This window comes from Aulonocara stuartgranti (assembly GCF_965226115.1).
Source record: "Aulonocara stuartgranti genome assembly, chromosome: 2".
Lineage (NCBI taxonomy): Eukaryota > Metazoa > Chordata > Actinopteri > Cichliformes > Cichlidae > Aulonocara > Aulonocara stuartgranti.
The window spans coordinates 34567198-34594639 of record NC_138940.1 but is presented as its reverse complement, the minus strand read 5'-3'; the positions used below and the strand labels follow the sequence as shown (position 1 = coordinate 34594639).

The window sequence follows — 27442 nt, the reverse complement described above, 5'->3', positions numbered from 1 at the left end:
ACGAGTCCATATGCCGCTCTTGTGAAGCAGAGCAGATCCCTCATGAAATGCACTGTTTCTCCCTGCTGTAGTAACTGTACTTATTTAGCTCCAGTTCCTACAGCAGTATCCCCACTGCACTGGCTGTTTTGTGAAGCACTGCTAATGGACGCGCTCTTACAATGTGCCTGTCAACTATCTGTATACAAAAGCACTACAGAGTCAAATTGGCATCGCTGGTGTAGTTTCAGATTGAGAGCAAAAATGATGTGCTGTCAAAACTTGGTAACGACACGCTCTCCCCCTCCTCTTTCTACCAGCTACTAAACCGGGATCACTGTGGCGAGGATTGTGCAGACTCTGCCAAATGGAGACATAACCTGCTCTTTTCTTCTTCTTCTTTTTTTTTTTTACTGTAAAGAGGATTTACTGTACAAAAAACCAATAAAAGAGAAAATCCATCAGAGTAAGATTGAGCTGTATGAAGCGAGTTCAGGCAGCGGTGGTGATCGGCAGGGTCAAAGACGGGGCTGATGCAATGTTTACCCATCATCCAAAGTACTACTATTACAGAGCAGAAGTACATTTAGCTTTGTTTTATTCCTCTGTAGGGTAGAGCAACTGTAATTGATTTAGACCACTACCCAACTGACAAATGATCAAGTTATTTTCATAATGGATTAATACGTCAGATGCAGAAGTATCATCAGCGCCGTCTTGAAATATCAAAAGTAACAGCAGTAAGCAGCAGGGATGCCCTTATTATTGTGTTATATAGTTATGTAATGCTGGATTAATGCTGCCTCTTATTGATTTATGTTAATCAGCTTTTAAATGTTGCAAATTTTAAAACCATTTTTAAGTTGATCAGATTTTTAGTAACTAGTGATTCTAGCTGTCAAATTAATGTATTGCAGGGAAAAGATTAAAATGTACTTGAGTAAAATTATAAAATGTAAATAGTCATTAAATGCATAAATACCTCGAAACTGTACTTGAACAAATGCACTCTACCACTGGTGCTTGTTCCAGACAGGCGGCCCAAAAGGTGAGACAGTAAGTGTTTTCCTCAGCGAGCTCCTTTAAGAGAACACATGAAGATCAAGTGAGGCGCAGGAGAAATTGGAGAGCTGAGATTTCAGGGTTTCAAATTGGCTTCTTCTCCCAAAAACTAGATTTAACACCTTCCCAGTAAAATGTTCTTCAGTGTTGGAGTTACTGTGACACAGCCAATAATCGGTGTCGGGTCAACTCCTTAGAGATGTAATCACAGTCCGCCCACACATTTCAGTTTGACAGTAACACCATAAGTGAAGAGCCTGTCTGTGAACTTCAAGACAGCGGTAAGGACACAACGTGGGCATCGCAGGGTCTCCACAGAAAATAAGTTCGAAGACCTTTTTAATAGCACTCTAAATGTAATTTAAACTTGTGAAGGGAATAAACATCATAACTGTAAAAAAATACTCTTTTTGAAGTAAACACATTTGATGTCAGTTCAAACCGAAAAGTAAGGCCGTGTTTAGTTGAGTTTAAAAAATAAAAAGCCCATTGTTCTTGATCTGATGAACAGTGAAAGAGCTGAGAAGCTGATGTTAAGAGAAATAGACTCATATTGCTATTTTTAATCTATATGACAGGGACCTTAGATATTTAATTTAATATGACTGAGACAAAAGCAGGAAGACCACATTTTAATGCCTCAAACAAGTCACTCTCTTTTTTTCCATGAAAAGATTACACAGGTAATAAATTGATTCAGCAGATGTGAATATTTGCTGGTTAACTTTTATGTTAATCGACTCATAAATGCCGTACAGGCTCTAACCTGTAGTAAAAATGATATCATGCATTTGGTGGACATATTTTTAAGCTTGTAAATGCTTTAAGATGGATTTAAACATTAGGCCGTGCCAGTGGGTTTTTATATTTGAATCACAATCGATGAGAGCAGTGACGCGCTGATCTAAAACCTGAGATGACTGCATTTAACGTGAAGCCAGTTGCTTTCTAAATCATAACTGTCCTCTCATTTAGAGGTTTTTTTTTTTGTTTTTTTTTTGAAGAACACTGGATTTTATTTATCTCTGTAAAAAAGGATTGGCTTTTTTTATAGACTTCCTTGTGCTAAATAAACTTAATTGTCACTAAGGAGACGTGCCATAGTTAGCCTGGTTTGTTTCTAATGGGAGCTTATATCTCAGCGCTCTGTGTTTGTGTTTCGAGGGTTTTCAAGAAAACCCTCCATATGAGTTAAAGACATATCAAATGAATAGAAAATTACTATTAGGCTGCCTCATGAAGTGCCTCATTTTTTTATGCTACAAGAACTTAAATGATTGGGGGTGTGTTTAATAACTTTTAAGGCTTTAGATGATCTGAAGTCCACCACTGAGAGTAATCAGAGTGTGTGGGCTTCAAACTCATTTAAAAAAAAAAAGGTAGTTGAAGTGATCACAGCTGACATTTTGTTTTATGTTTAGCTACAGATTTCTGCTTGCCTTTTCAAGTCTCTTCTCTTTTTTTTCTGCTCCTTACTTAAATCTCTACTTGTGTCTCCCACTTTCAAGCACAACACTGAAGTTGCGTTAAGGCCACTCTGTCCTTTTGTATCTGTGTTTATGCCATGGGTCAAGTTTGGAGGCTGCAGAGACTCGTTGGCTGCAGCGTGGATTTAGACAGTGCTGCTGCTCTAGTTTTTTCCAGTCCAGATCTGTCTGAGTTAATAACGGTACAACTGCCAGAAAGACCACTTTACTGGTCATTCGGGCAGTGACATTAATGCTCTCTGTGTAGTCAGAATTTTGAGTGTTCAAGGTTCACTGCCTCCCAGTTTCCACAGGATGCTGCAATGTTCAGTTTGTGTCTCAATTTGAGTGGGAAGATGAAAGGAAAAACTTCAGCGCTCGGTTTGTTAGGCTTTAATCCTTTCCCTTCCCCCTTCTTTCGCTCATGAACTCGGGCATCATCGCAGTGCTGTGACCTGAGAGGAGTGAGACATCGGCGCTAGACAAATGGGCCTTAGTTTATAGCCTCAAACTGATTTACACCCTGACATTGAGAAGTTAACATACCCTTGGAGAGTTAATCCCCAATGTTGTCTGGGTCAGTAAATAAACCGAAAGAGAAAAGCCAAATTGAAGGAGTTTGCAGAAAAAGCTCATTCGTGCTAATTATTTCTCTCCCACCCCTCCCTAGTTAAAAGCTTTCCCACCCCTCCAATCAATCGCCACTTTAGCGAGCAGGAAGGGTTGAAGGAAGTGTGAGCCTCATTAGCCTGATTGGGCCAATGTGGGAGATGGAGAGAGATGGACTGAATGAAGGAGTTAAAGAGAAAAGGAGTCAGCTTGATCCTCAGCACTTGGCCCATCAGAGCTTCTGTCAACAAGGCAAGTGCTGCATTCAAATGTGTTGGTTTGTTTTGTAGAGTTGGGGCTCCTAGTGGGATTTGGGTGGATCTGCTGATGGTATCTGTGCTGGATGGGAAGCAATTAATGATGTGTGCTGCTTGGAGTTTGTTAAGGTAAATATTGTCTGTGTCAAAAGTGAGCAGACTGGGAATGTTGCCTTTGTTTTTAATTTGATTGGAAGATTAAGATTAATGGTTGAAACCTAATGGAGGCACGGGAAGAACTTAGACACACAGTTAGGCCCAGAGACACAGTCAGGACAGAGACACATTTTTTTTTTGTAGTTTTGCCTTTGTACACCATCACAGTGGCTTTTAAATTAAAACAGTCAAAATGTGATTGAAGTGCAGACCTTTAATTTAACTGTTTAGGAATTACTGCTGCTTTCATACACAGTTCCCTATTTTAAGAGGCTCAAAAATGATTTTAAATATTTGTAGCCAAGTTTTTATTACTTGGCTAAAAATCCTTTGCAGTCAATGACTGTCTGAAGTCTAGAAACCATGGACACCACTAGATGCTGTGCTTCTTCTCTTTAGATCTTTTGCCAGTCCTTTACCGCAGCTGCCATCAGTTGCTTGTATGTGGGACTCTCTGCATTCAGCTTTGCATTTAATACCTGAAAAGCTGCTCTATTGGATTGAGATGGCTTTGCTGTCTGATCAGTTTTGCAGCAACTGCCTGAATCTGAGCAGAGCATACAGCCCGACACACTTCAGAGTTCATCCTGCTGTTTCTAACAGTGATCACATCATCAATAAACAGTGTTGACCCGGTTCCACTGGCAGCCATAAAACTACCCCCTTGTAGTGATGCAGTCATGTAGTTCTTGGTTTCATCGGCCCCAAGAATCTTTGTCCCCCAGAACTGTGCAGCCTCTTTTCGATGTTTCTCGGTAAAGTCTAATCTGGACTTCTTGTTCCTTTTATTTAAACTGAAGTAAACTAATTTTGTTTTATTCAAAGGCTGCATTTAAATACCAGGCAGTTTGGTGCAGGGTGAATTGGTTAGTTAGCAGTATTGGGATAACAGTGAAGCACTATTGTAGACTGGTTATATCAAGGGTTGTATACTGTTTTGTAAGGTATTTAAGTTAATGATGCTGATTAGATTCACTGTTTGAATTCTACCTTTTTATAGTGTCTAGAGGTTAGAAATCAGCTGCTCACATCACATATTTTCCTGTTAAAATAACAATGAATGTCAGGGTAGCAGCACAGGTCAGCTGATAACAGTCTGTACACAAAGAAAAATCTATTTGGGTTCACAGCACAAATTACTGTGTGATTTATTTCTGAGTTAGACCTTGCCTTAAGGTGTAGTTACACTTTAAACTACAAATTTCTGCTCTGTGAGTGTCGAGTCTCCTTCAGATTCTTGGTCAGGTCCACACCTTGCAGGTCCAGCTTTAACAAAACAATGTGATGGCCAAAACTCTGACTAATGTGTGACATCTTGGCATCTGTATCCATTGTTTAGATACATTTTTCTTGTCCTGAACACACAGTTTTGGCATAATCGTAACTAATTAAACCATAAAAAATTTAAACAAAGAGGAGAAAAGGGAAATAAATCATGTCCATGTGTTATTTATGAACTGTCTAATACCAAGAAACTTCATCAGAAGTATGCGGTTGTGGTTTAATCAGATCTGATTGACACCATATTTTTCCAGGGCAAAACAAACAGCACAGAGATCTCTCAGGGGAAGGAGGGAGGCTTTCAGGGCATTTGAAGCCTTCGTGTAGTCATATTAAAGGAGGCAGACGCTGTGCATTTTTATTAAACTCATATGCCGGCATGACTCACACGTCGTGCTTTAATTGGCCTTTCTGGACAGCCGGAATCTGCAAAATTTTCAGACCTGCCTTCAGTTTTGCTCAAAGACTCTTTCAATATTCTTTTTGAGACAGTTGCTTTTGAGTGTTTACGTTAGCAGAGGAAAGCAACATTACTCTGCACAATTAAACTGTTAGTAAGACGGAAACGAGAATAGTAAAGATCTGCAGTGGGATGTAAGAAGTCTGTCTTTAATGCAGCCAAGTGAGTTTTATTGCTCAGGACTCTCAGGAAAGACTTTAGCCTCTAATATGTGAAATCTTTCAAAAGTAATATTAAATTTATTACTGATTTCCTGACAGCTGACCAAAATGTTGCTAGAAATTTAAATGATCACTTATCTCTCTCTAGCAGCAATTCCAGTGACAATCCTGCTGGCAGAAATTTGATCTGATCTCAAAATTGCTTGTGAGCTCATTTGGGACAAAAAAAGACCAAGGGTGAAATTGTCTACCTAGCTCGTGCTTGAGGAAAGAAGAGACTAGGCTTTACCATTGTTAAGGGATTACTGCCTCTCAGCCCAGTGGCGTCCACTTCTATGCTGGTGCATCTCGTCCTATGAGGCCAAATGGAAGAATATTGAGTTTTATTTATTTCCTTTCCAATCAAATCAGCGCTTGGTTATGTTGAAAATGATCAAGACATCTAGCCAGTGGGTCAACCTTTCACTGAAGATAGATGATATATGATATGATTGAACGTTTCCAGCTCCAAAATGAAGTTAAACTGAATCTTAGGCGTCCAGCAAACAATCCTGACTTTGCACCAGTGATGCAAGATTGCAAATTTAGACAGTGAGCATGTTATGGCATTATCTGCACATGTAAGATTGTTAAAATCTTTAACTTGTGTCAGACATATGGGCTTTAAATGCCTCAATCCACATTAACTGCCACATATGATACAGATATTAATTGTCGCATGTAATACTACTAATAAAGGACTCATAAGCAAGTTAGCATCACATCACTGAATAGTGAGACTACTGATTATGTGAAACAACGATAGGAGAAAGAACTGGGCACTGGAATATCTGTAGATATAGGTGGCAAACTGCTTTATAGACACACTCATCTTAAAACATATTCCTGGACCTGCTGTTGGAAAAACTTTAAGTAAAAATCCAAACAAACTGGCCTGCTGGGTGAATATTGAAAAATACTGGCTGATTATACCCTCATATTTTGGATTTGTGCCTTTAATCCAACCTGGAAGGAAGTAGCAACAATCATCTCTAAAGGCTTGGGCATTAAGGTTTGCTGAACTTTTACCGCTCTTTATCTTGGATGTACGCCAGATAGACTAAGCAATACCTTCTGAAGATCCCTCTGGCAACAAGCAAAAAGCCATTAAAAATTGATGGCTTCAGGAAAATTGCCCTACTGCCACATTGTTCGTCAATACTGTCAAACATACACATACTGAACCAGACGACATATTCTATACGGAGAATAGAATATGTCGTCTGTGGAGGGAGAAATTGTGCTCTTTAAACCCTTGAAACAAACACATGTCGCGTTGGTGAGAAGCATATTTTTTCATTTACACATACAGTATTTATTTTAAAACATACAATTTTGTATTGGCTTGTATTTCAAAAGTCCTTGTGGGCTAAATTCACTCAATCCATGCAGTGTTTTGCTCTCCATACCTAAATGAATTGGTAGATTAAGGAAGTAACTGATCAGAAATCGTAGAACAGCAAATATGGAAGATCAGAGATGACACACATAATCTCCTCAGAGACTTCTGAAAGTAACCCAGGGTCTCTTCCCAGCCGGGCTTGCCTGGAAAACCTTCAAGGGGGAGTCATCCTAACCAGATGACATCTCATTTGGCTCCCATTAACATGAAGAAACAGCCATTTCAAGCTCCCTCTATATGTCCATGATACTCACCCTGTAGTATGATTTGGATGTGTGTAGCCAGAAGCGTGATGGTCAAGCGGTCATTCCTGTTATGCTTCTTTTAAGTCTGCTTGAGGCACGCTGCCTGGGCTACATGTGCAGTTGGTCAATTGTAAATTCTCTGCAGACGAGTCCACGTGGTCACAAAAATTGGCAAGTCTGCACGGACCCTCTTGCTCACCGACTGGTGACAAAATTTACATAACTCGGACCCCCGCAGACTCAGAGGAAAGTATAATCAATGCCTTAGGCTGAGCCCAGCCACCCTACTGAGTAAACACATTTCGGCGTCTTGTATTCATGACCTCACTCTTTCGATCATTACCCAGATCTCATGACCACAGGTGAGATTTTCATTATGGATGACTGATCGCGTACAGATCCATTGATAAGTACACAAGCACAACTTCTCTAAGCGTGTACAGTATTCTTATACTAAATGGTATTAAATCTGATTTTTAATTAAAGGTTTTAAAGTATTTTCTTTCTTTTGGGAGGTTTTGGAAAAAAGTAATTTTATATTTTCCAATTAGGATTATAATAGTTTGTTACAGTTGGATTTGTGCTATGTCTGTTCTTCTCAGAGTCTTATAGAGGAAAGAAAAAGGAGTAGCAGGGACATTTAAATCCATTTAATGTCTCTTGGGGAAAGCAGTGGAGTCACATATAAAAATCAGAAAAGTACTAACCCTGCACTGCTCCTGAAAAATATGGCACCATTGGATTATTTGGTCCCTGCTGCTACCAGCTCATCAGCTCCTTCTTGACCGCAGACTGGTAACATATCAATAAATATTTCAGTATTTCACTGAGCACTACAAAAGGGAGACAGCAGGTTAAGCGATTACATCAATACACTATTCATATTTCCTTAATTAGAACAAATAAAGACATTAAATTGTGGAGGATATTAAGCATTCTTAGGTTTTGTATTGTTCTTCCCCGGAAATGGCATTAATGCATATTTCTTTTTAGGGCTTTAAAATGCCTTAATAAGTCTTAAATTGGATTTTTAAAAGTGTACAGTCAGACTGTGTAGGAATAATTGTTTGCATTCCTGGTTTTTCATGACTATAAAAGTGTTCACTTTGTTAAATATTGGAGTCAGACTAGTAATCAGAGCGGCATTGTTGAGACTTTGCCTGTGCATCCAAATGTCTTGTCTTCTTGGGTGCTAAGGTTAAATGCTTGAGCAGTTCCAGCACCGTAATTATGACCACAATCACCTGATGAATATTGTGACTGAGTTTATCAACCTTAGATGACTGCCGTTTTTCATTTAGAGGTTTTCCATTAGTATTGAACCCCGTTTCACTGAAGCAGCTTTGCAAGTAATTTTTTACTCAAATCGAGACTCACAGGACTGAATTGGGGGGGGGGGAATTAGATATGGAAATTAAGAACACATTGGGGAAGATTATCCTCATTGTAGGCGGTGTTATTTGAATAATAAAGTATAATGCAGTCTGACAATACCCCTCCATTTTCTCTAATCTGCGTAATCATAGTTTAGTGAACAAAGTACAAAGCATGTATCATTGTAACCTCCAAAATGGGCTTTAAAGTATTCCTAAGTCCTCTTCCCTTCTCTTTCCACCAGCCAATACAAGGGGTCCTCATTGTCTGCTCATATGTCCTCATCACTGATGATGCTTTTGTCACATAATTACCAGCATGCACATTCAGAGAGTACAGGGAGTGCACACGGCACACACTGCACACAATTACCATCTTGTAATTGCGATCTATCAGGCGTTGTTGTGAAGCGGTGATGCACACGCTGTCGGCTGTGCTGCATTATCAGAGCTTAGGAAATGACAAGACTATTTATAGGGGCTCTTTATCCACTTATCCTGCTGTTGCCATTGTCCTCGGGTGCAACGGGCAGCCCTGGTTAAAGCTGGACTGACAGACGGGTTGGTCAGTTGGATACTGCGGGACATAAGTGTGTAAAAGTTTGGACTCTATGGTGAAATGAAGTAATAAAGCACCCCCTGCAGGAAACTTGTTGGTCCTTAGCTGCATTATTAGGACTTCTCCTGACTCTTTAAACTCCCAAAACAACAAAAGAGCTAATATTTTATCATGACAGGCTCCTCTAAGCCACTTGCTGAAGGTATAAAATCAGGCTAAATGATGTAATCTAAACAGGTTAAGGCTATAAAAAGATATTAAACTCTCCATTCTGCAATTCCCCTGTCTGAATTATAATTTAGAAATGGCAGTGAAGGGGAAACCGTGGAAGTCAAAACATAGAAAGCTTTAAGATAAAGATTTAAGATAAAACTGCACCTGAGCCGCAAGAGAAATGCCAAAATCAAACCCATGGAGAGCTAAGCAGAACAGTGCACAGTTTATCGGGTTGGGTTGTATGACAACCAGAGGCACAGGAAATACTGACAGAGCCAAATATCATGAATTGAGTCAACAAAGAGGTTGATTTCTGCAACAGGGCAATGATCCAAAGCAGAGCTCAAAATCCACCTTGAACTACTTACAAGAAACATAAGCTGAATCTTTTGGAGCATCCCTCTGAGTGTCTGACCTGCACATCCCTGAAGATCGGAAAATCAGTTGGGAGACCTTGGAAGTGCTGTGTGTGCAAGGGGTGCCTAAAAATATCTCAGAACTTGAAGAGATCTGCATGGTAGAGTGGGCAAAATTTCCCAAATCGGGAAAAGAAGGACTCTTATCTGCTACAAAATGTGTCTGAAGGCTGTGATAGCTGCCAGTGAGATACAAATAGCTTCCTTCCAAGTCATTAACATTTGAAGGAAGGCTAATATTTTAATACTTTCTGTGTTTTCAGCACTTTTCTTTACTACTTTAAACTTATAAATTAATTGTTGCTGATTTACTGGACTTGTGTACAAGCAACAGATTTATTGAGCTTTTAAACAGGCAATTTGTTCAACTGTTGCAGTTTTATCTTAATTATTTCAATTAAGGCATAATATTTTGTTTTGTAAGGCCCCTGGCACACATCTGCTTTCAGAGCACGAGCCAAGACATTTCTGTGGTCAATTTACTTTCAACACACCAGTGATCCAGTAATTAAAAAAAGGGAAATATTTATCCATATAATTAAATGTGATGTTTGCCACCTCGTGTAAAGTAAACTGAGAGGAAATTGTCAGTTGATATGCTTTTCAAGACAAGAAAAAAAAAAACGAGGGATAAGAAGATGTGAAGGACACTGTGATGTATTGGAAGGACACTTGGATCACAATAACACTGAAGTGCTCAGAAGATTTATTACACCCTTTACGTCTTGTGTCTTCTCCAGGATCAACAACCTATAACCATTTCGTGGTCTGCACACTCATGAGAAAGCCAGTTACGTGTATGCATGAGTGTGCTGCTAATGTTTTCACATTATTGTGTTCAGATATGTTTACGTAATGGTGAGGTTCGGGCTCTGGGGAGGCCGTTGTGTGTTTGTTCTATCCAGGTATGCGTTTACAGCATTGGTTGGAGCAGACCTTCCCATAGTGTGGGGCCCGCCCCCTAGGGGGGGGGCGCAGAGCCATTGCAGGGGGGGCGCGGTGTGAAAAGGGGGAAAAAAACAAAATGCTTGGACACTGCAAGCATGGGGCGCCCACAGAAATGCATATGTTTCCAAACCAACTTCATTCTAAGCCAAAGACTAGAAAATATGGTGAAGCATGTCTTCCCTTTGGTTTCACCTGCACAAGTGCCGAGGTAGGTCTCCCCTGCAGAATTGGTTTTCCCTTTGTTGGGAGCAGCGCTGGGCTGTTTAAATCACGGACAAACAGGATCCCACAGTTGCTTATGTTTTTAAACCCATTTTGCACAGAGAGGCATTTTTTGAAAAATGTATTGATAGCAATGTTGAATATTATTACACATGAAAAAAAAAACAACTACACGTAAAATAATTACACCGAGACGCCTCTGCCTTTCTAAATAGAGGGACATTAACTGCGTCCCTATGTAAGCGTGTAAAACCTGAAGATAGTCAGATTAACATTATTTTGTCTCTATCTGCCATTCTGCAATTCATCTCATGTAAACAATAACGTGAGGCACAGTGTGACGTGAGAAAAGGCACATACCTTTGACGTTGAGTGATGAACTCTGTATTCCTCGTCCACAGGTAAACGCAAAAAAGGAGTTTTAAAAAAATCTCAGTTTTCGGTGATTCGAAACGCCGTTTACGTGTGGACGAAACAGCTGCGTTTTCAAAAATACCCGTGTAGGTGTGGACATAGCGTAAAAGAGTTAGTAGTTTATTTTATTACTACCTGTAATTTATTGCAGATTACTTGTATTTGCTTAATTGTTTACTAAATGTTTGAGGTGTGAAATAAACCGCAATGGAGCAAAATATGGGTGTGTGTGGTTGGAGGATGTGTTTGTGCGTGTGCACGCGCGAGAAGGGGGCGGGAACATTTTTCTTGTAAAACAAAGGGGGGCCTAGCAAAAAAAAGTTTGGGAACCACTGGGTTGGAGTGTGTTTGGGATTACTGTCATCCTGAAACGCTGTTGTCATTCAAACTTATTGCAGGTGGTACTGCATGGTGGATCAAAATCTGATGGTACTTTTCCTGCATTCATAATACATTGTTTTGACCACTGGCTGAGATCACCAACACCACTGGCTGAAATACAGCCACAAACTGTGTTTCATCTCCTGACCTCCTCTGTACATATTAATGATTTAATCCAATCATTATTTGCAACTCTGCTAAAAAAATCTTTTCCCGCTCTGCACAAGTTAAGCTCTTATATGTTAGTACTGTAATCCTAAACAAAACAACTATGCACACAGCTTTACCCCTGACATTAGTAAATAAGTACTTAGAAATCCTTGGTTTATTAAAAACCTCTACATACTGCATTAATCTTTCTTTCTTTTTTATGTGACCTGAGATTGCTATGTCCCTTCAAAATAAAAGCAGTTGTAAGAGTAGTATGCGAGGTTTATTAAAGCATGTTTGGTGTTTCTGAGAATGGACAAACTGCATGATGTATCCGATCATGGCTGCAGTGATACAGCATTTCTTCACTTCTATGAAATGTGAGACACATATATGAACTTGATAGACATCCAATTTGTAGTCCAAAGGATTTAATATGATGTTGGTCCACCTTTTGCAGTTGTAACATTTTCCACAAGGTTTCACAAGCAGATTTGTGAGGTCAGACACTGATGTTGGACAAGAAGACCTGGCTCACAGTCACTGCTCTAATTCATCCCAGAGGTGTTCTATCGGTTTGAGATCAGGACTTTGTGCAGGCCAGTTAAGTTCTTCTACACCAAACTGGCTCATCCATGTCTTTATGAACCTTGCGTTGTGCACTGGTTTGCAGTCATGTTAGAACAGGAAGTACCATCCCCAAACTGTTCCCACAAAGTTGGGATCACAAAATTATCCAACATGTCTTGGTATGCTGAAGCATTAAGAGTTCCTTTTGTTGGAACTAAGGGGCTGAGCCCAACTCCTGAAAAACATTTCCACACCATAATCTCCCCTCCACCAAACTTTACTCTTGGCACAGTGCAGTCAGACAAGGACTGTTCTCCTGCCAACCACCAAACCCAGACTCGTCCATCGGATTGCCAGACAGAGAAATGTGATTTGTCACTGCAGAGAACATTTCTTCACTGCTCTAATGGCGTCATGCTTTACAACACTATATCCAATGCTTTGCATTGTGCTTGGTAAGGCCTGGATATAGCTGCTCGGCCATGGGAATCATTTCCATGAAACTTTGTATGCTTCTTAAACTAATCCGAAGGCTGCATGAAGTTTGAAGATCTCTCCGCAGAGAGCTGACGACCTCTGCACACTATGCTCCTCAGCATCCACTGACCATTCTCATTTTACTTGGCCTACCACTTTGCTGATGAGTTACTGTTGTTCCCAACCACTTCCACTTTGTTATAATACCACCAACAGTTGACTGTAGAATATTTAGTTGCGAGGAATTTTCACGACTGGACTTGTTGCAAAGGTGGCATCCTATCACGCTGATATGCATGAGCGACCCATTCTTTCAGAAATGTTTGTAGAAGCTGCCTGCATAACTAAGTGCTGTATTTTATACACCTGTAATGTAATAATGTGTGTATGTGTTAGTCCCCATAGGGAAATAGTTCCTCTGCATTTAACCCATTCACCCAGTGAATTAGTGGGCAGCCACCAATGCAGCGCCCGGGGAGCAGTGTGTGGGACGGTACCTTGCTCAGGGGTACCTCAGGGTAGCCGTTCAGTGGAGTCGAACCCCCGACCTTCCGATCATGGGGCCACCACTCTACCTACTGAGCTATCCCTGCCCCACTGTGACCATGGAAGTGACTGGAACACCTGAATTCAATGATTTGGATGAGTGAATACTTTTGCTTACTTACTTACAGTGTGTGGATGTGTGTGTGAATGGGTGGATGATTGTGTATAGTGTAAAGCGCTTTGGGTTCCTTAGGACCAAGTAAGGCGCTATACAAATACAGACCATTTACCATTTTGGCAATATAGTGTATCATAATCCAGCCTGTGTTATCTTTTTATTACCAGACAGCATTTTTTTGTACAGAGCAGTGTTGACAGAAAGCAACATGCAACAATGCCCTTTATGCATCTGTTGCATATAAATGATTGCAACTTTTCAAGGCTACTTAATCTGCAGGTTTCTATCTAATTTTATTGTTAATCAGCAGTTGAAGTCTGAATTAAGGCTGTCTGTTACACTGTGCATTGCTGCTGTCATTCTGTGAAGCCTCACTGCTCACACAACGAACACAGCAGAGAGAGAGCAGGTGCTGTGCCAGGAGTGCAAGATGTCATTGTAAAGCAGTATGATACTGTACATGGAGTTTTTGCAGTGCCTTAAAAAAAGAACAGCTGAAGGGGCATTGAAAGTGGCTAAATGTAGTGACAAAGTGACCTCAATGAGGTGAACGGAAGTTTGAGAGAGAGAGAAAGAGAGATGTTGCACAAGCTGAGATTAGTTACAGTTCCTCATTTAACAAGAAAAAAACCCAACAACATATCCAAATCTTAAAATTCAACAACAGACAAATATCTAAATAGCTGAATATTTGGGTAGAGCCCCAGTACGCTTTTAATTTTTCACCTATCCATGCTGAGCTGAGCAATTTCTCCTCAATTGCAATTTCATTATTTTGCTAAATATTTGTTGTTGTCTTAGCGCAGCATTAAATAACGCAGGTTTGAACTGGGCAGTTACCTTTTAAGTTCAGCTGCACATTGTGTGCTACACCTCTGGAATGATCACAATTCACTGTGTGGCATTTTCAACTAAGTAATGAATAATTTACTGTGCTCCAGGAATTCATTTATTTTTTGGCTGAGTTGTGTCTGCCTCTGCTGAAGAAAGGCTGAGAGCCAGTACTCCAGAGAAATCACAAGTTGCCATAACTACAAGTGCTGAGGTCTCTGTGTAGTCCAGAGTATAGCCCCAGAGAGGTGGGCAGTAAGCCGACCATGAATGACGGCTGAGAGCTGTGGAAGACCACATCCAGCAGGAGCCGGCTGCCTGAAGCGCCCTTTAGCCAGAGTCGTTCCTCTGCAGTGTTTGCTCGTGTGGGTTGAATGGCTGATGGGTTATCGTATGAGAAAAAGAAAGCTATCAATTATTCACTTAATGTCAGCCTGGGATAGATAATGAGACAAATCGCACGACGACTACTTAAGGTTGACTTTAATTCTCTAGTTCTCTTGAATTTAGATGCTCTTTTTCTCCTGAAAGCAAGGTTACAAAAGCAATCCTGTGTTTTAGGGGCTCATAATTAAGCTAAACTAAAAGATAACATGCACAGTGATCGGAAATTGAATAGAAGACAATTGCTGTACAAGGAAAATTTGGTTATCTTTTTGCACATGCTTTGAGCGTAGTTACAGCTGAACTTTACTTGGAAGACTTCTTTTTTTTTTTTGTACTCCTTCACACTAGAGGGGCTTTGCAGTAGCACCAAAGTGTCTCTCTCTGATAGACAGCCTAATTCATACAGTTGGTGTTTTCATAATCCCCCAGAGGCTGTCTTGGTGTGCTCTCTGTCTTGTTTATTCCACTGATGTCCTCTCCACCCACTGCTACCAAAGAAGCCAGACCACTGCAGCCTAATGTCTGTCTGTTGTTGTTGTTGTTGTTATAGCTCTTCATCCCTCTGAGGTATCTCATTGGTTTCTAGGAGTGTGTCGGTATAAAAGATACACACGAGTGTTTTTAATCTGGCCCCCGGGATCACTGGTCCCTTGTCAATTCAGGCTATACAAATGTGTGTCCAATAATGAGAACCTTTAAAATTGATTTAAAACTGCTGTGTTTGTCATGAGTTGGTGTTTGTAAATCTGTGCACGTCTGTTGAGAGCTGTTTTCATATCCTGCAAAGATTTGAGGAAGGCAAGGTCTCGAGAGAGTTTTTGCTTAATGAACAAAAAGTAAAATGGCTTTGTTAAAAAAAATCACACTAAGTGGGGAAAGGTGCTGTTTGGAGTCGAGCTGTAAAATGAATAAGAGAGAAAAGGAAAAACTAAAATCCAATCTTCAGGAAAAAGAGCCTTCATGTTATAGTCACCAACATGTTTTTACTTGAATCATAACTCAAGACCTGATTTGAATTTTTTTTTTCAATAAAAAAACATATTTTTTTTAATGTTTGTTTGCTGCTTGTTTGCTGTATACTAAAGCATTTTCATTCCAGTGTGTGAAATAGTTCTGCTCTGTCGGGTACACACGGTGTCCTTGGGCTTTAGGGCCTTGACACATCAGTCACAGTAATATTGGACGCTGAAAGACTGGTTAAAGAGCCAAGTCCACGGTCCACATGTAACTGAATTACATGGACATGAAAAACAAGTATTTACAGAATACCAAATAATTAAATAACCACCGACACTGAGCTAGAGTATTGCTCAAAAGTCTTGAGCCATCTATTTCTTTATACTTGGCTTCAAAGGAGCCACAATTTCTTAGATTTTTTAAAGCGATCTTCAGTAATAGTTCGTCTGATAACGACTGTGTTGAGTCTGTTCCTTCCCATTCCATGCAAGGCCACCTGGGTTGGCTGGAAGACTGTTTACTTAGCCTAGCAGGGCGAAGCTGAACTATGGACACACATACACTTACACTGATAAGCACACACTCATCCCCCTCCCTTTCCAAACGCCTTCGATGCTTGTTTCCTGCGGGGGAACACGGCAGGTCTGTGTGCCGCGCTGGAATGGTAGCGCTGTGCAGGGCGGCTGCTGTGTTCGCTTCGGATTACTCCTCACCCCCCACCCAATCCCGTGGCTTGTCATGTCTTTCACAAAGTTGTGCTGTGGACATTTATGTGCTTTTTGTGCAGAGGAGTTTTTTTTGTTTCCTGTTCTCATGCTGTCCTACCATGGAAGCACAGCATGAGTAGAGGTCTCTTTTTTTCCTCTTGTACTTTCCCATTGTAGTGTACATTTCAGTGTTTTTCTGTAACGCTACCGATCTCCGACCTGTATCCCCATGTGATGTCTGTGTTGTGTGTGTAAGGTCAGGGGGTCCCATTTCACTGCAGGGCAACCTGCATGTGGCGAATAAAGCTTTGATTGATTGATTGATTGATTGATTGATTGGTTGATTGATCTGGGTTTCTGAAGCTCCTTAAAAGTTTGTGTTTGGAAATTGGCTACATTTTTACCCATTTTCCATCCAGTCCTTATACCTGACCATTGTTTAAGCCACTTAACATTGACCTACGAATCATTCAAGCATAAATAAGGTGCCTAACTCAATGTATGAAGCACTGTTGTCTTCACATGTCAACTAAGTAAAGAACCTATGTTATATTGTATCATTAGGCACTTACAAGCAGCCGGCCACAAAAATAGACATTTTGTTCCCATTGCTTTAGTTCCTTGTCAGTGTTGTGTTCAGTTTTTCAGACCTAAATGAAAAGCTGCAGATCTTGTCTTTTCCCTAATTACTGCCAGACTTGTTGAATCAATGAACAATTAAATAGAACCTGTGTGACAGAGTGAAGGAGGATAACAGAAAAAGCAACACATTGTGCAACAATCTAAAGAAACTGCAGACCGCCCCGACTCCGCAGCAGCAGGAAGGCTCCACACTCCAGACCGCAGTCGGACGGCCAACTCCTCCTCCTAGTCCTAGCCCCCCTGCTCCAGCAGGTCGCAGAGAACGGGGGTGAGAGAAGACTCCGAACCTCCCTCCACCCGCTCATTGTAGTGTTGATGCATGTGTGTTCTAAGGTGCATTTAAAACCCAGGAGGGCTTGGAGCTACCTGCCAGAGAGCAGCAGGTAAGCGCATGGTCCCTCCTGCTAGCCCTCAATGTCTACGTGTATTTAAAATTGAGAGGTGGGCAACGATGCCAGGGGTGGGGTGTACACCCTGATGGTACTTTGGACTCCGTGTATCGTGCCCACCCCCAAGATCCTATATGTATGTGTAATGAGAGTGTGAGTAATGTGAATGTCTAAGTTGTGGGATAAAATTGAGGCAGAGGCAGCCAGAAGGGGACAGAGGGGGGGGGGGGGGGGTAGCCTCCTCTGCACCCTGGTGACATACCCCTACTCCAAGGCCCTGCATGTGTGGGTGGTTGTGGTGGAGCGGGAAGAGGGAGGCAGCTGGAGATGGGGAGGGAAGGAAGGGAGGGGCAAGTGACCCCTCCCTGGGGCCAGCTCCCCCGCTGACCCCAGTAGGCACCCCCATACTCCGCGACCCGCCAGGGAAAGGGGGCCCAGGCCCATCCAGACCGGGCCCAGTGCAGCAGCGCCGCCCGGCCCCACAGAGCCCGGGACAGTCCACCCAACCCCACCACAGAGAAAACTGCACCCACCCCACCATCCACTCATCTTCCAGACTACATAAGACAATAAACACCCAGGCTGAGATCTTCCTCCACCTCTCCTGTATCTCCCCCTCCTGCAGAGGGAGCTCCTGAGGAGAGGAAAGCTCCTGCAAGATGTGACAATCTCCCCCACCAGTTGAAGAGCCCCCCAGGTGGCTCGACGCACCGGCGGCACCCTGTGTGTGATCATCTTGACAGAGAAAATGTTTGTTTCAAGAAACTGCTGTACCCGTTTTCCATTTCTATAAAGAACTGAGGGCCGGCTCAAGACTTTTGCACAGTGCTGTATTTTTCTGAAACGTCACACTCAGCTTGATCTGGAAGTAGCTGCCGCTGCAGCCGGTGAAGCTGTGGCTGGATCTGCGTGCCATAACAACATTATTATGAGATCAAACATACTGAAATGTGCCAGTTCTGATATGTTCACACTCAAAGCTTAAAGCATTAGGCACAAAAGTTGGCAGAACACCCTAACACACACAAGTTAGATTAGCATTTTTAGATTATATGCTTTACTGGTTGTGGAGCTGTGATAACAAAATGCAGGGTCTTTGACATTGTGTCATTTAGTTTGGCTCTAGCTCAGAGTGAAAGTTCAGTGAATTTTAAGGTTATTTGGCTGTTGATACGGTGCCCTTTTTTGTATGAAAGTAACTCTGGCAATGACCAATGCGAATCTGGTCAGATGGAGAGCATATAAAGCAAAAAAAAAAAAAATTAAATAGCTGTCTGTTGTCCCTGAGATTGTGGCGCTAATTTGGCTTAACAATTAGCCCCTTCACAAATTAAATGCATGCTAAAAAATGACAGCTACCTTGTGTGTTTAAGTGCAATACCAAGAAGTCATTTATAAGCATTTGTATGTGATGAGTTAGAAGTAAACGGGCAGTTTGACTGTTGCCGTAAAGACAGTGCATAATGGCACCGATGCTAAAGGACACCTTGTGCATATCTGTGAAACGCCAGCGGCTTTGACAACGCAGCAGTATTTGAGGTCCTCTCATGTTTATATGTTGCATCTGTTCATGTTTTTCTCTGCCGTGCCCTTGACTGCTGCGAAGTCAAGAAAGAAAATGTAAACTTACACATTCACCCGTGCAGTGCCTTTTCTTTTCTCAGCTCTGCCTCAGTATTTGTAGAAACATTTGCATTCAAACTATCTGTGCCAAAAAGATTATGTTGTGGATTTGATTCGGTTGACTGTGCATGCATACATGCATTTCCTCAAATGCATGCATTGAGAGGAATACAGTGACCTTTTCACTAAATAAGCTTATAAATGCACGCAAACAGCGGAAGATAACTCGCGTTGCGGCTTTAAATCATCCGTGGCAGCACTGTTGTGAAGAAAATACTGAGCATAGAGTTTAAAATGCAACCGACCAGTGCAAGAATAAATTTAGCCCAAACAGATGCTTACCCCCAGTCTCGGAGTATACATCTTTTTCTTGGGTGTAATGCGAGTTAGGATAATTAAGCTGCAGGACCTGACGTTAGATAATGGACTGCGGCAGTGAAAGGCGTCCATAATGACCGATGAGAACTCGGGCCATTGTTGTTAAGAGCGTGGACGCCAAGATGCAGCCGCACACCGCCAGACGTATAATCACAGATCCTGTAGATAGTCATACGAAGTCATCAGCGTGCGGCAAACCATTTCTGTCTACAGTATTTTTCTTTCAGACTCCTTCCTTCTCAAACACCCATCACAAGCAGTTACTCTAAGATGGACACTTATACACTCCCCCGTTCGTTATATTGATCCATGCTTACACAAGCATTAGCACTCACTTAGAATGAGAGGCATGTCTTCACCCAAACTCAGGAGCACCGAGCACAAACACATCCATACAAATGGACGCAGCCGAGTTTCTTGTGTCACTCTGTGAAATACGCACTTGAACTTGTCAGGATAAAAACATGCGTCCTTCCGAATGGAATCGGAGCGCATAGACGCTGATGTATTCATCCAGTGTGTGTGATTTAACGAGGCCTGCTCCGTCTCGTCATAAATCATGTTAATAATCTGAGCTTCCCATTGATTTTTAGTTTTTAAGCCCTCCCCCCGCCCACTCTGGTGCATTATTTGACATCTCCAGCCTTTCCTTCTGATTTGATGAACTCCACTCAGACGCACGCACACACAGAACTCACGAATCCGCTCTTCCTTTTAGAAGTCTTTATTCATCTGCGTAGAAAAAAAGACGACAGACCAATAAATGGAATAGCGTTTTGCACCCTTTTTTTATGTTTATACATAAGAGTGTTTTCATTATCACATCTGAGGGTGACACTTTTAAAGGAAAAGGATCTCTACACAGAATGAAAGGAAGCTTCAGTGCTTTTAAAAAAATTAAAAAAAAAAAAAAACCAACCCTAAAAAACCCACACCGGAGCTCTTCCAATATTACTGGTACACTGTAACACAGGTTGAAAAAGAGAAAGAGAGCTACACAAAGTAAGACTTGGGTTTCAACACTTACAGGCTCTATCTAAATCACCCCTCTCCACTCTCCCCCTTTATTTTTCTCTCTCTACCTTCTCCTCTTCCTCTTCCTGTTAATCTCTGGCTGTATTTTATTAGCGTCTTCTTTGATGTTCCTCCTGCCTTAAAGTACATTAGTGTGGTCAGCGAGAGGCGGTCAGAAAGCAGGGGGTCGCTCGTTTCCCTGTGGTTGTCTTTGAGTTGAATTGCACAGTGTAGCGGTCAGGCTGTGATCCCAGTCACCAGAACATAGTGTCTATGCTGTGCTAAGGCCTATAAAACCACACGACCTGAGTCAACTTATACGTTTCACCTCCCAGAATGCACTAGATCAGGTGTGATTATACTAGTTGTTTTAGTTTCTCCAATTCAGCTAATCTTTATTATAATACAAGTAAATGAATTGCCTTTGTATATGACAGTGTAAGAGGAAAGGCCACAATTTCATTGTTGATCTAAATTAACTGATTAAAGAGGACCTATTATGCGCTTCCCTATTTCAAACGTGGGCCTTAAAAAAACTAACTTCAAATTGCTCTGTTATTTTTTTGTTTCTACTCTTTGATCTGTTCATATCAAATACGAGGCGATCTCTATAATATGGTCATCACAGGCACACAGCTCTAGTTGTGAGCACAGCACTCCCACCAGTCTGCTGTTCAAACCCTCTGAGGGGCACAGGAAAGGGAGCTGAAGTGGCTCATCTCAGACAGTGGGTGAACTGAGGGGCTGCACCGAGATAAATGACGGTAATTTTGGATTGTAATTCATGCAAAGCAACTCTGGTGCTCGAAGAATAAAAATATGAGGCTGGAAATGAGCAGAATAGGTCCACTTGAATCATCTGGTCCATACAACGTGAGGCAATTGTGGAAAAACGTCTGTCTTAGATTCCTGCACCCTGGGGTAATGTCTTTGAACTGCTTGGTTCATTTAACTAACAGTAAAAAGAGATAAAGATTTTCAATTTACTGAGTAATAAGACTGAGAAAAACTGCAAATACTTAAAATTGGGAAGCTGCAACAGGGAAACATTTGGCATTTGTTTACACAGAGGGATAAAATATTTAAATTTTTAATTTTGGGAGTTTTACAGTTTGGTCAGGTGTTTTTAACTGATTCCTGATTCCTGTCTGGTATTTTTGCTGTAGTCAATCAATATATTGTAAGCCACTAATAGAGGTCTTTATATACAAATCATTCTTACTCTCTTTTTAAATAAACACAGAGAAAAATATTTTCCCCCCGCTGTAGTCGAATAGATTTGTTAAGAGTGGATTTTAACAAAGAGTAATCAGACCAGTGCCGTTCCAACTTCCACCAAAAAAAGTGTCAGCTGCTAAAACTTATTTTTAATTAAGAAGGTTTAGCCATCCTCTAGAAGATAATGGGTTACTATAATAAGATGTGTGATTAGGATTCTTTCACTTCATTTGCAAAGATAATTTAATAATGACACCAGACCACAATAAAAACTGGGTACATGCAGTGCTGAAATTCCAAGATGAAGTTTTTTTTCTTCCTTTTTTTTTTTTTTTACAATAATAGTCGTTCTTGTCAGGCTTGTCTGTTGTCCTGTGGTCTTGGCAATCAGTGTATTTTTTACTCAGATTGTCTCGCCGTGCTTCTTGTCCTTGTTGTTGTCCTACCGATGTTTTTAAAATCCTGAAATGTGCTGTTTATTTTAAAAAAAAGATACACGAGGTGAAAGGTAACTACCGAGAAATGTTAAATTCATCTTTGAATTTCAATGATCACAGGCACCTGAAAACAGTCCTTGAAGGAAGCATGCACTCTGTTATCACTCGGCATGTGCTGAGTGCAGTGGGTACACTGTGGGCAAAAACTTCATTCTTTTTTTTTCTCTTCTTTTTTGGACTATGATGTCACATTATTCCAGTTGTCAACCCTCTTCTTTAACCACCCACTCCCTTCTTGATCCCCCACCTTTTTTCCTCTTTGTGTGCTTTTTTACCTCCTGCTGCTGCATTTGTCACACGCCCTTTTTTCCACTTAGCTCCCCTTTTCTGTCCTCGCTCTTTGCCTGAAGCCAACACACCTCTCTCTGCGTCTACATTCCCCCCAACACAGCTCCGCACCCTCTTTTTTTCCTCATCTCCTTTGATGTTTTCTCCATCCATCCATCCATCCATCTATCCATCCATCCATCCATCCATCCATCACCCCCACCCCAAACACATGCTCTCTCTCTCACTCTCATTAGTCTCCTCGTGCTGTGGTTTGTGTCTCTCGTCTCTGTCAGAACTGTTATCACTGCTGTCAGCTCCCTTGGCGAGAACAAAGTCGTCCTCTGCTCACAGCACCACAAAAGACACAAGAGAAATAAAAGGAAAGAGCCTCAGCTGAAGAAAAAAAAAAAAAAAAAGAGGCGGAAAGGAGGAAAAAATTAAAAAGGAGGGGAATAAACCAGAGGAAAGGAAGGGGCTTGGAACACATCTTTTCATGTCAACCATGATGCATTGTCATCTGTGGGTTATAACAACCATTGATTTCTTCCTCTGTCATCCCTTTTATCTATACAGCACAAAGCTTACAGTTGGTTGGAAGATTTGAGACCTATCTCTATACACATCAAGTGCCTTTTCCCCATATTATAAATATATCTCCTTCTAAATCAGCTAAGCCTAGTATATCAACCTCAAATAATTTACTGTGTATTATCATTAGCTGAGAAGAACAGTAGGTTTGAAAGACACTGAGATATCCAAAAGAGAAACTGTAACCATTTATAAGAAGCGCTGAAAGAAGGGCCTACTATAAATTGTATTTATACAGTAGAAGAGTATAGTAGGACTTACACTTCTGTCACTCTAGCAATTGTCCAATTAACATAGCAGAAATTCTCTACTTAACAAACCAATCAGAATTGAACCAGCAGAGGCACAGAGGGTACTTTGGAAACCAAGGACAAAATAACCACTAGCCAACAGGGCTTTCGTGGCTCAGGGAGTGCGTCCCTGTATCATCACGTGTAGGCATAATCTATGTCAGGGATGCCACCCTCTCTGTAGCCACGGTTGGTGCCATATGTAACACGATGGTGGCTGGTTTGGCTGAGGATGGTGCCATTTAGGCTGCCAGCTCCGTGACTGCTCCGGTAGGTCCCGTTAGCTTGGGAGGAAGAGGAGGAGGAGGAGGGGAAAATGGTGTGGATGTAGGTGACATCCTCCAGCTTAGGCTGAACAGGCTGATGGGCCATAGCTGTCATCTGAAACCCTGCAGGAGGGGCCCTGATCTCTAAGATGGAAGTGTCTTTCTTGGTGCCTGACTCTACATAGTCATCATAATGTTTTCCTCCCCGGCCCCTGTTGTATGAGCCCGAGTCCCCGGATATGTAACCTGATCTCTGTCCATACCAGCAGAAGATGCCAAAGATTAACAGAAGGCTCACTAATGCTGTGGCACCCCCAATAATCCCAGCCAGTGGCAGGGCTGTTAATTCTGAGTCTGGTCCCTTTTTATCTGAGCCCTCTTCTCCTGAGTGTGCCAGAGCATCTCCAGTCTCTATCTGTGCACAGGCCGGGGCTGAGTCTTTACTGTCCGTGTCCGTGCTGACAGCTCGAGACGAACCCATGCTGGGGCTCCCAAAGGAAGTTTCCTGTCGTAATGGCAGCAGGCAGATGAGGTAATGGGAGCGTGGGGTGAGCTGGGTTAGAAGATACTGCCTCCTTTCTCCAGGTACCAAAGTCTCTGTTATTGAACCGAGAGCTGCACTGCTGCCCAGCCTCAGCCACGACAGGCGGAAGGAGGGTGCCGGCTCTGGACAAAGCCAACTCACCAGCACGCTGTCTGAAGAGAGAGGTTTTACAGTCAGCTCCAGTGCCTCTCCAGGTACGTGCCCTCCTTCACCTGGGGGCAGAGGCATAACTAGGCCTGGCCGCTTAGCTCGCAGGGTGAAAAGAGAACCCTGTGTGGGGATGAGCAGAGAGGTAGTGGTGGTGCTGCCATGGGGGACTGAAGCCACTGCTTGACCCCCTCCAACACCATCTTCACCTCCTCCATCTTTGTCTGCTGGGTTCATCCCTATTCCAGTATTAGGAACAGGAGGGGGACCTTCACACTGCTCCATCAGAGAAGTTAGGTCTCTAAGGGCCTGACCCCTTACAGGCTCAGGCCCCTGACAGGTTAGACCCCTAACTGTAACCGCCGCCCCCCGACCGTGCAGCCAGGCATGGAGCCAGCGAAGGTTGCAGCCGCAGTACCAGGGGTTTCCTCGCAGCAGTAGCAGCTCCAGGCTTTCTGTGTCCTTAAAAAGTCCCCGGGGCAGAGTGGTGAGATTATTCCCCGACAGGTCCAGCCTCTGCAGCCGCCGCATCCCATCTAGCGCCCCCCTCGAGATGTGGGTCATACCATTGTCTTGCAAATGGAGTCGCACAAGGTGAGCTGAAGGCAGGTTGGCAGGTGGAGACTGCAGAGCGTTCCTGACCAGTGAAAGCTCAGTCAGGTTGGAAAGACGAGAAAAGGTGTCATCTGCTATGCGTGTGTTGGCCAGCAGGTTCCCGTCCAGGACCAAGCGTCTCAGAGAGGAGAGCCCACGGAAGGCATGAGTAGGGATGGTGCTGATTCTGTTGTCATCCAGTCGCAACTCTTCCAAGGATGTTGGCAGGCCTGCGGGGATGCTTGACAGGTGGTTCCGAGACAGAAACAGCAGTCGAAGCCGTGGGGTCCCAGAAAAGGCTCGGTCCTGGATGCTAACGGTGGATATCGAGTTATCATCCAGGTGTAAACGTTCTAGTAATGGTAACTTGGCAAGAGCCGACCGCGGTAACGTTCGTATATTATTATCCTGCAAATGGAGCTCCCGTAATGAAGGCGGGAGGTGTATAGGAAATTCATCCAACTGGTTGGCATACAGGTAAATCACTCGTATGGAAGAGCTGCGTTCCAGCGACGGTGGCAGCCCGGCGTTACTCAGGCGGTTGCTCTGTAAGTACAGGATGGCAGCCGTTAACGGCAGCGGAGGAATAATGCTGAGGCCACGGTCATTGCAGTAGACAAAACCCTCGTCGCAGCGGCAAACCGAGGGGCAAACTATGCCCTCGTCTCCCTCTCCCGTCTCCATGGCAATTGCCGCTGCCGCCAGTTCCAGCACCTCAGCCAATAAGGTGAGGCACAGGAGGAGCAGGAAGAGCCAATCGCGGAGTTCTGCAACACTCTCAGCTGCCATGGTGGCGCACAGCTCCTGATAGGAGAGAAAATGGAAAACTGGATCAAAACAAAGTACAGACACTGAAACCCAATGATTCTAAAATGAATGGAGAAAAAAAAATTCATTATATTCAAATAGGGAAGCAAAAAAGAAGGACGAGACAGAGCGAGATAGAGTTTCGCTGTGGGGTCTATCTCCAAAATTACTCGACCAAAGTGCTGTGTTTTCTACCTGCTGATAAAAGTAGAGTCTCTTTAAATCTCTAAAGTGCAAAAGATTTGGGGATTGAATCATCAGATGCACTTATAAGAAGCTGCCCACTATTATATGGGTCAGGGCGACCAAGCAAAAGACAAACGCACATTTAGAGACAGAGTGTGATGAGGGGTGGATTGACTGGACGAAGAGGATTACGAGAATCGGAGAAAGCAAAGGGACGACAGAAATGGAGAAAATTGGACAGTGACATTTGAAGGAAGGGAAAATAAGTGAAGAGGAGTTTTTTTTTTCTTCCACAGAGATTAACTGAAATGGAGTGAGTGACATGAAACTAAAATGGAGGCGAGATCGGGGAGGAGGAAATCAGATTAATTGCCCACAGTCCAGTTGATGGCTCAGAGAGTAGCTGAACTACTAAACTTGTTGTTATTGCCCTATATCTACCCCTAATAAATATATATGATAAAACTGAAGAGAATATAGAAGAAAAGCAGAGAAATTTAGGTTTCATATTGTATACTCAGAAACACAATTTATCTATCAGAGGTCGTGACCAAAACACACACTGAGAAATTTGCTCACACAAATAAACAAATGTACTGAGCACAAAGCATTCACATACAGAAGTCTCAGTACAAGCTGACATGTATAATGCATGGTTTCACTCAGTTGTTATTGTTCGTGAAATTTCTATAAATTATTCAGGAAAGTGGTCCTGAAATCCCAGAAATGTTTTAGTGAGATGTTTTACAGAGAAGCATTTTTCTGCAACATTAATAGGTTCCTTGGTCGATGTTTTATGATTTGTCTCCTTGCAAATCCTTGACACCAACATCAATAACATGAATTTACAATTCAGATAAAATGATCTCCGTACGTGCACATTCACGGCTCACTATATTTAGAATATGAAAAATATACAGTGGTGAAAGTTGTGGAAATTGCATTGTGGCGTCCTCGTGTTTGAATCCTTTCTTTTAAGTAGCCCGAGGCTGGAAAATGTGCCCTGATGTGAAATGCCTGACATGATTTGACAGCACATTTGATAAACAAATCCTCTAAAGGCAAGTTTTTTCCCCCCCCTTTCTCCGCCCCTTCTGCACATGCATGTTTGTGCGTGTGTGTTTGTATGTGAACTCTGTGCTACATGTAAAATTGCCCCTTGGCTGCAGTCAAAATCCATGCAAAGCAAACGAGAGATGGCAACAATAGTTGAGAGGCAAGGAGGGAGGGGTGGAGGCGAGGAGACAGATGGACAGTAGGACAGTCAGGAGGAGGAGGAGAGAGGGGGAAATGAGTTCCTGGCAGTGAAGACTGAAGTCACTATCAGCTGGAAAAAGAATAATGGCTCCAAATATTGGTTTGGTGTCATTTTTTTCTATTCTGTGAGATGGATGTAAAAATAGCCGCATTTGTGTACCTGTACATGCTTGTGTGTGTGCCTCTGATGCATGTGTGCGTTTGTGTATGAGAGAAAGATCTGTATCAACAACAACTAGCTCCTGTCTCAGCTCGACACCGGCAGCATTTGATATGTCAGGGTGAAAAAGAGTGTGTGCCACCTAATTCGACGTGGACCCAGACTTGATTTTTCTCTTTTCTT

General features: G+C 42.3%; 2 protein-coding genes across 4 annotated transcripts in view; one reads left to right on the top strand and one right to left on the bottom strand.

Moving 5' to 3' along the window:
• macrod1 (mono-ADP ribosylhydrolase 1) overlaps positions 1 to 27442 on the top strand; it is a 147633-nt gene that overhangs the window by 12081 nt on the left and 108110 nt on the right. The window lies entirely within an intron of this gene.
• The window catches only part of flrt1b (fibronectin leucine rich transmembrane protein 1b), a 32278-nt gene continuing 24965 nt past the window's right edge, over positions 20130 to 27442 (bottom strand). For both annotated transcript variants that reach the window (XM_082546926.1, XM_082546925.1), the window contains exon 3: positions 20130 to 25653. In XM_082546926.1, the coding sequence (XP_082403052.1) occupies positions 23437 to 25638 (2202 nt within the window). In that variant the 5' untranslated portion in view covers positions 25639 to 25653 and the 3' untranslated portion in view covers positions 20130 to 23436. The remainder of the gene's footprint in view (positions 25654 to 27442) is intronic.